Genomic DNA, 15170 nt, shown 5'->3' on the forward strand with positions numbered 1-15170 from the left:
AACAAAATGAGACAGATGAGAAAGGGCATTCCTGTTTGTTTTGTAGTTTGCATTTGGTTTTTAACGAAATGATTTTAAAAAAGAAGGTTTGGGATATTCACTTTTTCACTCTTATTTTTCATATCTTCTGCTGTACTCTTTTTATTTTTAACCCAACATATCCACTGCGCTCTGTTCTTTCCTGACTTCTGTCAGTCTGAGGGTCGTCTCTTGTTTCCATGGTAGTCAGCTGTAGTCCCTGTGATTGGCAGTTCTGTTGACGTCAAGGGGCCATACCAAATCCCCAAACAAAAAAATAACATGTGGGAGTGGTTGATGTCTTCCAAATGGATTATCACCGTTTAAAAAAGGACCAATCCTGCCTTACTCTGCTCCAGACTCAACTTTAGAGGTGTGTGTGTGTGTGTGTGTGTGTGTGTGTGTGTGTGTGTGTGTGTGTGTGTGTGTGTGTGTGTGTGTGTGTGTGTGTGTGTGTGTGTGTGTGTGTGTGTGTGTGGAATCTGCACAGTATATAATTTGTACTTCCTTCATCCACAACTCTGATCTTCTTTGTCTGGATGCACATACACAGATCAGCGGGGTGGGCTCTGTGAATCCCTGGCTTGGATCCACATGTTGGGCTTGGCCCTTGTTAATCTACGCCACATGGTGATCACCATGTGGGTGAAATAGTTAATTTATGCGCTTGTTCATATCAAACGGGACCAGATGTCTTGGGGGCGTTGAACACCTGGGGAACACTTTGTTCTGGCGTTAGAAGTGGGTCAGAGAGAGGGCTAAACCAGTCATGCATTGTTGTGGTGCTGGTGGTGATTCACTACCTCACTGTTATGGTGCCAGACTGCAGATAAAGCCATCTGGGTAGGTTGAGGTAGGATCACTTGAATTCTGCATAATATTCCCTATCCCAAACATGAATCACATCATTATTATTATCCTAACATGCTTTCCCTGTCGTCTGATTTCACTGTTTGTTCAACTCTAATCTACCTACCTGCTTCCAAGTTTCCGTGTAATCTGCCCAACCGGTTCTGTTGGAGAGCTCAGTATGCAGCAGGTTAGATCATTTAATTTAATCTTGTCAGAGGACTGCAGAGGTAGAGCTTTTTCCCCATGAAGAGTTGATCAAATGCTGGAGATGGTAGGGCAGTCAGTTGGGTAGACTGATCTTGATCTTGACCCTCTGCACCAAGTGGTAGCCATTGTCACTGCTGGATACCAACAGCCATGGACTGGGTAGATGTATTGCTGATTATCCTGTTTTTAGAACAGTTGTATTTCCCTCTCTGAAGAGAGTTTCAGTAAATTCTTGGGCCTTGTTGAACACTATGTAACTGGGGAACCACACACATATCAATGGCTGTCAGGACGAGTACAAATATTAACAAAGAGGACCACCCCAGTAATCACCAAACGCTAGGGAAACGTGCACTAGAAACGCAGAACACGCGTCGCAGCGAGTTGTCTTCTGTAAACCACATACGTGACCCTTTGAGTTGTCTGACAGGCAGTACGGTCAGGAGGCCTGTGGTCTCCTTCGGCCTGGGGCCGTGGTCACCACAGGGGGTGTGTCATATGACGACCATGACCGAAGTCCTCTCCCAATGCGTGGTGTGACCGACCCGACCCTCCCAGTGTGTGCCGTGGTGTGACCGACCCACCCCCCCTCCCTCCTCCCAGTGTGTGGTGTGTTGTGACCTACCTCCCCTCCCAGCATGTGGTGTGTTGTCGTGTCTTATCCAACCCGCTCTGCTTCTTAGCCTTCCTGTCTGGACTCGTGTTCTGCTCATCAACATGAAACACAGAACAGAACCGATAGTGAAACAGAAGCTGGGGGTGGGGGGGTGATGGGTTGTATGAGTGGGCGGTGTCCATGTGTTCTGCCAACATGGCGGCCCGCTCCCCCTCTGATGGCTGGACATGAGTTGACCCTTTGAGTTGTCTGACAGGCAGTACGGTCAGGAGGCCTGTGGTCTCCACAGGGGGACCACAGGGGGTGTGTCATATGACGACCACGCGTCCCATGACCGACCGTGGTGTGTGGTCCTGTCTCATCCAACCCCGTCTGCTTCTTAGCCTTGCTGTATGGACTCGTATTCAGCTCATCAACATGAAACACAGAACAGAACCGATAGTGAAACAGAACCGGGGGGCGGGGGGGCGGGGGGCGATGTTTTGAGTGGGCGGTGTCCATGTGTTCTGCCAACATGGCCGGAGCCAAATGGCAGAAGGAAAGAGACTGGAATGACGCTGGGGAGTAGGTGACGTCATGGTGCAGTGTACACTGGTATCCTGAAATGGACATTCGGATTGTTCTATTTTTGAAGACGATTGCGCAACCGAGAGAGTGTCATGGTGATGATTAAGTAAAAGCCCTTTAACCCTTTGAATTTCGACACTGCGTTCTGAGATTCCTCACCAGAAGCTTTTGGATGAGAACTAAGCATAGCCATCTGTAGTCTGCTGTGTGGTGAGTGATCTTTATCATTTTTGAAAGATTTTTTTTTTTTTCCTGGAAGTTTGACTTTGAAATTGTGTAGCGCTTTGCAATTTACCCACAAGTGTAATCTTAAAGGAATCTACTGACCACGCTCTCCTCTACTGCGGGTGAACAAAACGCTGTCCGTGAAATATGTTCTTCAACCACATAAGCCAAATGTACATTCTGCAACTTTTCTTCTGATGTTTTCTGCGTAACGACGGTGTCTATTCACCGTTCATCCAGCATACATAGATCCAACATATGCCGCACCTTGAAGCTAAGGTCTCGCTGTTCAAGACGGCCCCTAACAAAACACTAAGTAGAAACCTTGTGTCACAGTGACCACCCTGTGGCATCACATGACACTAACTTTGACCAATCAGAAAGCACAATTGTATAAGTCCCCTGAGGGTTTGTATTTAAGGACTCATTGTGGAAATGCCGTAGTGACTTTTAAGTGCACATCAGATCATCACAGCGTTTGTGTAAGATGTGACGTGTTGAAGGAGCGTGGTCAGCCCACAGGCCTGTTGAATGCCTGACGGGTGAGAGCTTTATAGAAGAACAGAAACTAACACAACTTCCACTTCTTTGTGTGTTTATGTGTGTGTGGTTGTGTAGCTGCACAATGAATTCATGCCTTAACAGTAGCTACAACAAAAACCAATATAGGTTCATCACAATGAAAAGTGGAGAACCTTCTCTAGTCCTTGAGCGACTGACCTGTCTTAACCACTTGGATCTGGGAGCTAGCACAGCCAGGTGTGCAGCCTCTTCGCTGGAGTCACTGGTTCAGCTTCAAGCAGTGCACTACAAAGTGCTTCTCCTGGTCCTCATAATGGTCTGCCTCTTGAGAAACAGGAGATAGGGCACTATTGGAGGCGGGGTCTTTTTCGTGACGTGACCTATTGAGAACCCTGACCACTGCTGACCAATCAGCCAACTGTACTATGGAAAGTGTATTTATGTGGTGGGAAAAGAATTCTCCCCACACAGACTGTTATGGGTTTGACCCCCACACCTCGCTTGTGTAATTGTTTTGTTGGTTTTAATCTGTTGCAGTATTGACGTACTGTATAGACATTATAGACATACAGTATAGACATTTTAATCAAAGTTGTTTTCAACCAAACCTGACATTTTCTGTTCCTCTGTTCTTTCCACTGGCGTGAAAAAAAAACAACACTTTGCTGACTTTCATTTTTTTTGCAAATAGTTTTTTGTAAAAGTTGTAAATTGTCTGTTTTTTATAGCACATTGTCATTGTTAAATGCATTGATCTACAACTAATAAAGAATAAAAAATGCTATGTTTTGATTTAGCTTGGCCCTTTAGCCTAATTCCTGAAATAACTATTAGATTTTTTTATGAATTGGTAAAATGTGACCCTGAAAACGGGAGCTGATGTTGAGGTTGACTTAACGGATGACCTCATCTCTCAGCGGCGCCCGTCTGATCGGAACATTCTTATTTTTGCACAGGTTCTGTCCATAATACATTTTTGATCTGTCTTGATCTTTCCAAAGTAATCCAAAGAAAATATTAAGATTTTAACTTTCTTTTAGTATAATTTAAATTTCCAATTTTCATATGAATATATTTTTCAGTGTAGTTCAACCACAACTGGATCAAACCTTTCTGACGGGTTTATCAATGCTTATACTTTTCATTCCTAAATAATCAAAATATATACAGTATTTAAAAGTGCTTAAAGTAAACACTTTTCAGGCCGAGTAGGCAGTCATTTTCTTCCAAGTGTTCCTCGGTGCTGTTTAACGTGAACAATCTAGAGATAGGTCGCCAATTTACCCTCCTAGTTGTGTGTGTGTGTGTGTGTGTGTGTGTGTGTGTGTGTGTGTGTGTGTGTGTGTGTGTGTGTGTGTGTGTGTGTGTGTGTGTGTGTGTGTGTGTGTGTGTGTGTGTGTGTGTGTGTGTGTGTGTGTGTGTGTGTGTGTGTGTGTGTGTGTGTGTGTGTGTGTGTGTGTGTGTGTGTGTGTGTGTGTGTGTGTGTGTGTGTGTGTGTGTGTGTGTGTGTGTGTGCGCGCGCGCGCGCGCTTGTCAGCATTTCCAGAATATGACCGACTGTGTGGTGAACAGAAGAGGGGGCGGGGTTACAAACCAAAGCAGAAGTGGAGCCTGTCCTGGCAGCCAGCTGATCGCTGAGGCCAGCGGAGCTGTTAAGTCACTTGTTGCTGAGAACCGATTCATTCAGACTTCGCTAGTCCTATACGCTGGAGCGCACAATACAGCCGCGATACTCCATAAGGATTTCCCCAGACGCGCAGTTAAAGGAGCCTAACCCAGCCGTTCTTCCGCCTGCTTGGTTTCTGGTAAGCGAATGATTATAAAAGGGAAATTTCTAAGAATACTGTGATATCCACGCGCTTTTCCGAAGGGAATTTGGAAGTGTTTGGGAGGGAGCGGACGGACAACGCGTTGGCTGCCGGGCCAAAATATATATAATTAATTGTATCCACTGAAATATAGATTTATATGAATAGATGAAGATGTTTGCTTTGTTGCTGTTCTTCGTGTCACATCTTATTGAGATCTTTTATATAGCCCTTTTATATAGCCCAATGTAGTTCTATTTAGTGTCCATGTGTGGCCATCATTATATGTTTTCTGTATTCTGGTCTCTGGTCGGTTTTCGTGAACCTTCCGTGCTTTTCTCAGCTATAGATGTTAAACAATGCGGGATTTCTGCAGCTCTCTCTTTTTTTTCTCCGCTGGTTTGACTCATAAGCGCCACCAAAGAAACCCGCTGATCGCTATCAGTGGGTTTCGTTTGGTGTGTGAGGGAGCAATGGTGCTCCCGAGGACCCTCACGCACCCTTTCACTGTAAAACAGGGTCCCCTCTGTTTAGTCGCTATACATCATCTGTAGACCACCGATCACCCATAGGTGTGTGTACTTGATTATTGTAAAGAAGTAGAGCTAGGCCTACACGAAAAGCTAAGTAAAAACCTGTTGGTTGGTATTTATTTGGCTCTTGGTGTAGGAGTCCAAACAGGGGCGCGCGTCACACAGTCTGACCGACAGACGCTCGACGAAGTCGCTTCAGCTGAGGGGAGTGGATTTCTTTCCACGGTTGAGCGTTGGCTGTAAAGACGGCTCGGTGGCGTCTTAAAGTCCAGTCAGTGGGCGTCTTTCTACAACGCTGTCTCATTGATTTCTGCCCACGACATCCACAGAAGGCTCCACTATGTTGCCTTCATGTTCTCCCTGGCAGGAACGCTGTATTCGTGACAGGGAATGATAGTCTACCGTGGAGCTTCCGCAGAGAGGCAGAAAATGTGGGCTAAAATTAAAGACGTTGCTAAATAAAAGCTGTCCAGACCTATAAAGCTAAATACTATAAAGAACATGAATACACAAAAAAATATTAAACATTATTTAAAGCATAATATGAAAATGAAACCAATACAGATATTGGTCGTGTGTGTGTGTGTGTGTGTGTTGCATTGCATATACTTGTCAAACTCCTGATGCTTTGTGTATGTGGCTGTGTCTGTGTGCATGTGCTTCTGTGAGTGTGTGCAAACATAATTGTATGAGTGTAACTTTCAGGTGCATCTGTGTGTTTGCCTCAGTGTGTGTGTGCGTGCGTGCTTGCTTGTCTTTTAAATCAAGGCTGAAGTAAAACCACACAAACACGTTCCCACGCAGCCAGACCAACGACATCTGCACCCTAGTTTGTCTCGCCCACGGCACCCTTCACCTAGGGGCAGCACCCGGGCCTGGAGTTGTGGGTGGCAGCCTCTCCAGGTGGCGGGCTCGGCGGGTCCCCAGGTGGCAGCCTCTCCAGGTGGCAGACTTTAGGGCGCTCGGAGCCTGAATACCCTGGTCAACGAAATCTAATTTGTTTTCATGCCACAGGCCTCGTCCAAAGTGAAAGCACCACCCTTTGCTTCAAGCCCTGGTGTGCAGTGGGTACTCTGCCGGAACCACTTCACTTTGGCCACACGCCACAAATACACTAGGCCTACTGTTCGCAATCGGTCAACAAGACAAAGTGAATGAACAGCTAAGGCTGAGCTCACACTCCTCAGGAGATTCCTGTCCGGACCCAAGACACAGATCTTTGCTCAGCTGACGCGTCAAGCTGAGGCGTACACACCGAGGCCGTGCAGCCTGTCAAATCACAAGCACAAACACGAACCGATGAGCACTGTGGGAACCTGAGTCAGGTTCTGCTCCATTGAACGCTCCCTGTCGGCTCACGCTGTAGGTCCTATAAGTCATCTGCTATACTTAATTCCCTCTCTCTCTACCCACTTCCCGGTCCATCCTCACTCTTTTGTCTATAGAGACAGTAGGCCTGTGCTATCAGGGCCTTTAGATATCCATGGCAGGGTGGAAGTTGTTATCCAGACCAGGTTGGTGTTTTGTCTGCTGGCTGGCATTCAGATCAGACCTGATGAGACGATGATCGATGAAGATCTAGTTCCATGTTTATATGCCTCACATAACTGGAAATCTAAATGATGGTCATGCCACAAACTCAACCAACCACTCGTGTGAGCGGGGATGATCTGTAACAATACGCTTGTGCGCATGCACACACAGGAAAATAAACTCTGGACCCAGAGAGAGATTGTGACTGTCAGCTGGCTGACAGTCACTTGAGCTGTTGTAGAATAGATAGCTAGGAGAAGGAATAGAATACAACACAATTAGGCTGATAATAAGCTGATAAAAGCGCTATATAAATTCAATAAATTAATTCTATTTATAATCATATTAATTATATTTATAATTATAATCTAATAATAACCATAGTTATTTTCCATTCGAAAATAATATGCAATGTCCACATTTATAGGAAAAATCTGAACGATTTAGAAGAAATCTTAGTTGAATAATCTTTAACACAATCTAAATGACAAACAAATGTAATTAATTAGTCATCAAACTCTCTGAGGAGTGTCAAGGCAGCACTCAGCTTCACTCACTAAACGGTGTGTGTGTGTGTGTGTGTCTCTCTCTCTCCAGGGGACAGGCGAGCGTCTCTCTGACTGTTGTGTCATCAGAAAGCGTGTTTTGATGTCCACGCCGGTCCGTCATCCGTGGCTGTGTGCGCACGTCACGCTCTGCTTCCGGCTGCTCCTCCTGGCCTCCTGGCTACACTCCTCCGCAGGTACGACCTCTGACCTCCGCCCCTAACCTTGGGCTGGTTCTGACTCTTTTTAGTTTATTTTATGACTTTCATGAAACACTCTTCAACACAATACAGTATATAGAGACACATTTCTATATACACACTAAATGGACACACAAACATAAGTGGATGAAAATAATACAAACATAAAGGGGCAGAATATGTCTGTTTAAGTGTAATAGTCTTTTTTTCAAATAACACCTTTTGAAAGTCCAAGTTCAAGTCTTTCATGGAGGGGTAATCTGACCTTTAACCTTGTCCTCTGACCCTAAGTCTTTGTTGGCACTAATCCAGGGTCCCCAATGCCTGAATGTTTTGGACATTGTAAAACATATTTGGCAACGTTTTCCTTTCATTGTTTTGCATCATTCGTTTGTTTATGCGTTGCTTCTTCTCGGCGGGAGAGGAGAGCCAAAAATCTGGAAAAAAAACAACCAGCTTGTCAAAGAACACAAAATAAGACTTATTTCTCAAAGTCCCTGTCACCATGACAATACACACGTCACAGAGAATACTGCGTCGCTAATGTGAAGCCTTCTTTTAAAAGGAAAAGAAAATGATTCCAAGAGCTTTACTGAACTGACAACATTATTGCACATTATTGGTCTCTGATCTGATGACATGGATGACACGATGAACCATTATGAGATAGTGAAACACAACTTTCGTTCAGCCAGGGAATCTGGTTTGCATTAATATCTGTGTTCAGAGATATGAGGGGGTTAATTATTCACAAAAGCATTACTGGTAAATCCCCTAATGTCTAATTTCAGCGTTGCACAAACCCCTTTGTGTATTTCAAGCTTAAAAAACTTTCCTGGGGTAACACAGTTTAAATGGTATGGAAATATACAAACAAATCAACAAACCTATGCAAAAACTAAGAATTAAGATGGAAGGTTTTCGGTTTCTGACAATAATGACCTTTTTCTAATGGAGCAGTTGCTAAGGACAACAGCACAGATATGACATCATGCAGACCTGTTGGCAGAAAGAAAGCCAGAAAGCCCCCAGTACCATCCCACTTATACTGTCCAAACAGATCACTGGAAAACAATGGACTGGAAGGGTCTGCAATAAAATGGAATAGAGAATGGACTGATTGAAAATGCTGTGGAATAGAATAGACTGGATTAGAATGGAATATAATATAATTTGATATTATTTAATTTAATTGGGATGTGGCTGTTGAGAGGGACGTAATAGAAAGGTTGTGCTTGGGGAGTATGGTTCTAACCTAACCATAATCCTCAGTCTGCCCCTCCAGTCTGTAGAGGAGGTAGGCTTGTCCCTGCTTTTTTTTTATTCATGGTTTCAAACTCACATCCCTCCAGCTCGTCTCCCCTTTGAGCATTACCTCCTCTGGTTGTTGCCCTGCGGTCCAGCTGGTCCAAACTAGTATTTCAGTCTAGCTGTTCCAAACATAATAATATGTCGGTCACACTTTTTTACTGAAATGCTTTGCTGGACCTCGATGCATTTCTTTGAAGATGTGATATTCTTGCTTCCACGATGTGACACATCACCAAGTGAATCTGGATCTTCAGAGGGCTCAGCATTTTATTTTTCATATTCAGAATGTTTGAATTTTATGCTCACCCAATCAGACTGCTGACACAATCACACCCCAAAAGCATTTCACAGAAGAGGAGCTGTCAATGATTTGTATTTTGCGTTTTATAGATTGACTCTGTTCATTTTAAATGGCTTTTTAGAATTGTACTACCTTTGCAACTTTTGTGTTTTTAATTTGTATTGGTCATATATGTTTTATTTTTAATATCTAGATTACCCTTGCACATTTATTAATGAAACACTTTCACTATGACATTCATTTGTATGTCTTTATTCTTGTACCTGCTTCTCTACTTTCTTATTTATCTCATATTTTTCTCTTTTACCTCCACTACTGTCCTCTACCTTCTACCGCCCTGAGTATTCCCTCTGGGACATGAGTCTGGTGTGAACACATTTATAACCGGGTCGCCCAACCTTCTGCTCCCTGCAGGCCGGCTGGGGAACTGCAGCCACCCGGTGGTCCCGGAGCACGGGGGCTTCCGCTGCGAGTCGTCGCCGTGCCGGGGCTTCCCCCAGAAGACCACCATCCACTTCTTCTGTGAGCCGGGCTTCCACATCCCCGGCAAGGTCCGCAGCGCCCGGTGCCGCCATGAGCGATGGGTGCCCTCCATACCCCCCTGCGTGCCTTTAAAAGGTGAGACAGGAAGGGAGGGCGTGGCCTAAGGCCACATCCATGACGTTTGACATTTACATTTTGACATTTGACATTACAGGTCGGATGCCATCATGGTTATGGCTTCCCAGCGAGGGGAAGAACCAACGTAGAAACTACATCTGTTGTGGCTAGACATGGAATTTATTTTTGGTTTTTGGTTTTGATATAAAAAAGAGTAATTAGGACCGAAATACATTTAGAAATATCAATCGTGTCAGCAAAATGGTGAATAGAGCCTTTGTTGTCCACATAGCATTATACCAATGTAAACTCACTAATGACCCACAGGGTGTAACTGCCCCAGCGTCTTTTCCTGTTTACAACATCATAAAAACATGGAAGTCAGGGGAAGGGAACGCCAATCTGACTGGAATGTCTTCAGGGACGGTTTCGGCCCGGGTTCCAGGGAAACTTCGGGAGTTCTGTACATGGTAACCGGGCAACAAAGGTCTTATATGAGCTACAGCTATGCTGACTCATGTTGGTATCATCGGGGTACTGTATGGGTGAGACTGTAGCAGGCCACGGTCATTCACCCAGGCAGGAGAGTGGTGGCTGAATCCCCCGTCCTCTGTTAGGTCTGTTTCCTCTCCAGCTCCTGGCTGCTCCCGCCTTCGGTAGGGGGATAAATGTTTATGAGTCACTGTGTTGTAAAGTGATGAAAACAGTTGACTCTGATGTCATTGTTTATAAGTAATCCCAGACGGAATGACACACACACATAAGAATTCACAAGACACATGTACGCACACAAAGGGATTTGTTATTGTAAAACAAAACTTAATGCCTCAAAGTGTGTCCTTGTTTGGTGCTTCCATGACCTTGTTTCATTGCTTAGTTTATTGCTGTATGCACTGGCATCCATCATGTACACACGGAACAATGAAAGTCGATTACTGACAATAATAAATCACTAAATTACATAATTTAATTCAGACTAAAGAAAGTTTAAGTCTTTACATCTTTTTAATATCATTTGAGCTCAACTAGAAAACTTATTTTAACTGACTGTCATGGTTTAAGGTTGTAAGTTCAAAGTTGGTCTGATGGGTTTTAGTTTATATTTGATTTGACACAGCCATCCCACGGGCCACCACACACACGCACACGCACACGCACACACGCACACACGCACACACACACACACACACACACACACACCAGCTTTACACAAGACTATAAGATACATTATGAGTTACACTGGCTGCAACTAAACACACAGGAAGCTGCAACCCAGTCAAGAGGAAGTGGGCCCAACCAAAGCAACCAACGCACTCTTGCCCCATTACGGCACTAGACGCGACACTTCCTCTTCAATCGGTCTATCATGACACTTTCAAACAGGCCTCAAGGAAGGGCCTGCATTATCAGTTACCCCAACATCCTGCAACACCAAGCAAACATGCACATGCACATTGTTTGCAAATTGTTGCAAAATAGTCTTACTTTAAGTTGTTATTTCCTTACATATTTTTATAGGCAATTAGTAGTTATCAATTGTTAACTATTTTGCCCTCAAAAATCGTTACTTTTATAGTAAAAAACAAAAACTGAACAAACAAAGTTTACGAAAGAAAATTATGAATGTGTGAACATGTACGTCCCCTGTCTCCACAGAACGGTACAACATGAAGCACGAGGACAAGAGCGGCCACACCATGCCCAGCATCGCCACCACCGCCGTGGGCGTGTCCATCTTCTTGCTCACCACCACCGCCTGCATGGTCATCAAGTCCCGCCTCTACCCCTGTCACTCACACGGGTAAGGACCTCCCCATTTAGATAGATACTTTGAAGTATATTTGACTTTGCTCTTCAACACAATATGAACCCTGTGTCCAAGGACACAATGGAATTTGCTCCTTTTTGTCTGTTAATGGTTGCAGTTTAACATAATTTATTATTAGTTTTAGAGAAGCAACAGACTACCTACAGAGATAAGAAATGCTTTTTTTGAATATAAAAACACTTTCTGGGTGTGTGCTGGATTTTTCTTTTGTTGATGTGTGCTAGTTGTCTTATATCACGTCAACTGTTGATTGGAAGTTTGAGTCATCATGTGCAGCCATAATATGAGTAGTCAGTATGTTCATCGCCTCACCATCTGTACCGAACATAACTCCCCTGCTCCCAACCGACGGGCCCCCACCAAACCAGTTGAACCTGATCCAGTTCCTCTGAAAACACAAACAAAGTGAAACTAGAATCAGCACCGAATCTACCAGCGCTTCCCCGTTGTAACATAACCTTTGAGATCGCCCAGGTTCATTCTGGGTAAGCCTGGTTACTCATCCGATAATCAAGGTCAGGGAGCAGAGAGAACTGAGAACAGAGTAGTTTACACTCTGTGTGTGTGTGGGGGGGGTTGTTTTTTTGTGCTGACTTATGTATTTTCTCTTGACCTTATCTGCAAACACTCCTCAATCACTTTGAAACAGTTTCTCTTCCTGTTCTCGCGGGTCTGTGTGAGGCCGTTGTGGGACTGTGTGAGAGGGAGGGACTGTGTGTCACTTGATCCACGAGCGTCTGCTCTGATCTTTGTGTGTTTAACAGATGATGGTGTGTTTAAGTGCCTGTGTGGGCGTTTACCATTTAGTCTTTTTGCTGCCAGACACTTCATCAGAATAACAAAGAGAGAACTATCCGGCCTGCTATAATTCTCTCTCGCTCTCGCTCTCGCTCTCGCTCTCTCTCTCTCTCTCTCTCTCTCTCTCTAGTAGGCGTTCCTCAGACCAGATGGACCTGATGGTGGACGGTCTCCCCGTGACGCTCCCCTCCTACGAGGAAGCCGTCTACGGTAGCTGGGGTCAGCGTCTGCCCTCCTGCCCGGGGCCCGGCCCGACCCAGCTCCTACTGGCTCAGGAGGTGCCCGACCACCATCAATCATCTCCCAACGACCAATCGGAGGGCAGCCGCCGCCCCCGTCTGTCGAGTGAAAGCCCTGACAACCCTCCGCCTCCTTACGAGGAGATCCAGCGTCCACGCCCCCAGGAAGGGATGAGCGGCGGACAGATCCACCAATCACAAGCCACGCTTTTGGACGACAAAGACCCTTAAAGGGGACCTCAACGCGGGCTCCGTCACATTGTTTGGTCGCACATAAAACGTGCATTGAGCAGGCATGGAGCCGGGGGGGAGATGGACTAGTGCTGACCACAGCGGTCCGGAGGACATGCTTGACTCTGTGTCTACACAGCAGTCAGACATGGCCCCCACAACAACACTGCAGCACTTTCTCTGGTCGGCCAGAAGGCCACCAGCACTATGGACCTAGCGTCCTATCGGATGGCAGATTTTTTTTGTCCTAGATAAGCTCTCGATTGGCTGTAAAGTTGTAACTCTAAGAGGGATCAGGCAGGTGCTCCAGGTGACCTTTGGATTGACTTTTGAGTGTCACACACGCACTTAAATACTTAAATGATATTGATTGTAATTATTGAGGTATTCTTTTAATTTTGAGTGTGTGAAAGATTAAAACTTAAAAAAAGACAGTCAGACGTCTGAATGTATAATCTAGTGTTTGAGTGTGAGTGTATTAGGACTTTGTGAATATAGACTGGTCCATTGTTTTTTCAGCAGATTGCTGGAGACGCCTAGAATTCCCATCTGTGATGGTTGGAGGCCTTGATGGAAAGTTTTCCTGTTTCCAATACAAAGTCCCTCTGAAGAGAAACATAAAAATCAAAGCTCACACCAGCTTCACAGAACAATAGTTGCCCGGCTGCAATAGTACAACATTCAAGGACTAAAGTTGATTTATCCTATATCTTCATTTGGATCATCCAATGGAACCAAAATGCTGTAGCCCTTATAAAGTTGTTCCCACTGCATTCATTGAGTTCAATTGTTATTCATATATGAATTTTTTTTATTAAATCAAAGAATGTATACAATATTGTATGGAATCTGAAACCCATACAGTAATAGGCCTAACTTGACAATGATATACAGCCAATAATTATACTTAATAATTTAAAGTTCACCTTGAATCAATACTTGATTGAGTTCACAAGCCGACATATTTGTATTATAATATTTTATACAGTATATTATGTATGCAGGCGCCGACTACATGCGTTAACGGTCCTTGACATGATCGCTGACGTCACCATGGCGACCAGACATGGCGGGAAAACCTGAATGTACATTGTGGTCGATTTGGAATTTAAGAAAAACAGCTATGTATATTGTTTAACTGATGGTAAAATGTATATTACTTATTTCTAATTTGTATTGATGCACACCTTGTAATTATGTTACAAATAAAAGTTGGACAGTTTTAATGTTATTTGTGGGGAGTTTAGTTTTCATGTGACGTCACGACGTGCCTAGCCGCCAATTTGAAGACTTGCCGTCCGCGAACAGGCAAGCGACTAGTTTAGTTTGCTACACGGACAAATAAATACAAGTAAATAAAATAGGTTGTGAGCAATATGTGAAATAATGCCGTGGGAATGAAAGTTTAATAGATTTCGTCTTCGAGCCAATTGCTAGCTGCCATCAGAAGAGACGGATTCCTTATAAACATCCACACCCATCCAGCAATGAGTTAACCAAAAGGTACGCACATTTTATAAATACCACCACTAACAATATCTGTCAGTAACTTTATGATAAGTTAAATATTCAATCTCCTCGGATCAAACAATTTTTAACTGTTTGTTAGGTTTGAAGTGAGTTAATAGGCGTCTTTAAACTGAATCAATGCACAATGCCTCATGCAACAACAACCCATTTCCCTTTAAGCTCCAGCGGGAACGACAGTGTTTTGGAAACATTAGTTTGTATTTGTGGTGCTCTGTGTAATGTGGGACCGTATAAACTGGGTTAATTATGTTGTAGGAATGCACAAGTCCCATACTCGGTAAGCTAATGTTAGCCTCTATTAATGATCTGAGGACAGCAACAACAAGCTAATTACCTGACAGCTACCCGTCAGACAATAAAAGGCCATCCAGAGTGGATTACACATAGGAATCACGCGTTGAAGACATTTAAATGACTAATACAACAACAAAATGCAACCATTTAAAATTGTCAATGGTGAATTTTTTTTTAGTTCTGACTTTATTCACAGAATTCTGACTTTAATCTCAGACTTTACTCTCAGATTTTTTTTCTGACTTTATTCTCATCCTCTTCCGTACATAACACTTAAACGAAAGACTTAAAGGTATAAAGTGTCGATGTTGTTTCCTCATGTTTTGCAAGTTCTAAACTAAAAGCTGCTTCGCCATGGTTGGTGAACGTCAGACCAGCCCCGTGATGACCTGGAGCTCTGGGGGCCTCTTGA

General features: G+C 44.1%; 1 protein-coding gene across 2 annotated transcripts; it reads left to right on the top strand.

Moving 5' to 3' along the window:
• Window positions 1-4664: 4664 nt before the first annotated feature.
• Window positions 4665-14165, top strand: LOC311341694 (sushi domain-containing protein 6). Of its 2 annotated transcripts, none has more exons than XM_084466496.1 (5): window positions 4665-4812; window positions 7479-7623; window positions 9653-9856; window positions 11495-11639; window positions 12595-14165. In XM_084466496.1, exons 2-5 carry the CDS (start codon window positions 7530-7532, stop codon window positions 12932-12934), a joined length of 783 nt encoding a protein of 260 aa, XP_084322622.1. In that variant the 5' UTR covers window positions 4665-4812; window positions 7479-7529; the 3' UTR covers window positions 12935-14165. The 2 variants fall into 2 exon arrangements, with proteins under 2 accessions (XP_084322622.1, XP_084322623.1); XM_084466497.1 differs by having other exon boundaries at window positions 12598-14165.
• Window positions 14166-15170: the final 1005 nt, after the last annotated feature.

This window comes from Micromesistius poutassou, assembly GCF_964030765.1.
Source record: "Micromesistius poutassou genome assembly, chromosome: 4".
Lineage (NCBI taxonomy): Eukaryota > Metazoa > Chordata > Actinopteri > Gadiformes > Gadidae > Micromesistius > Micromesistius poutassou.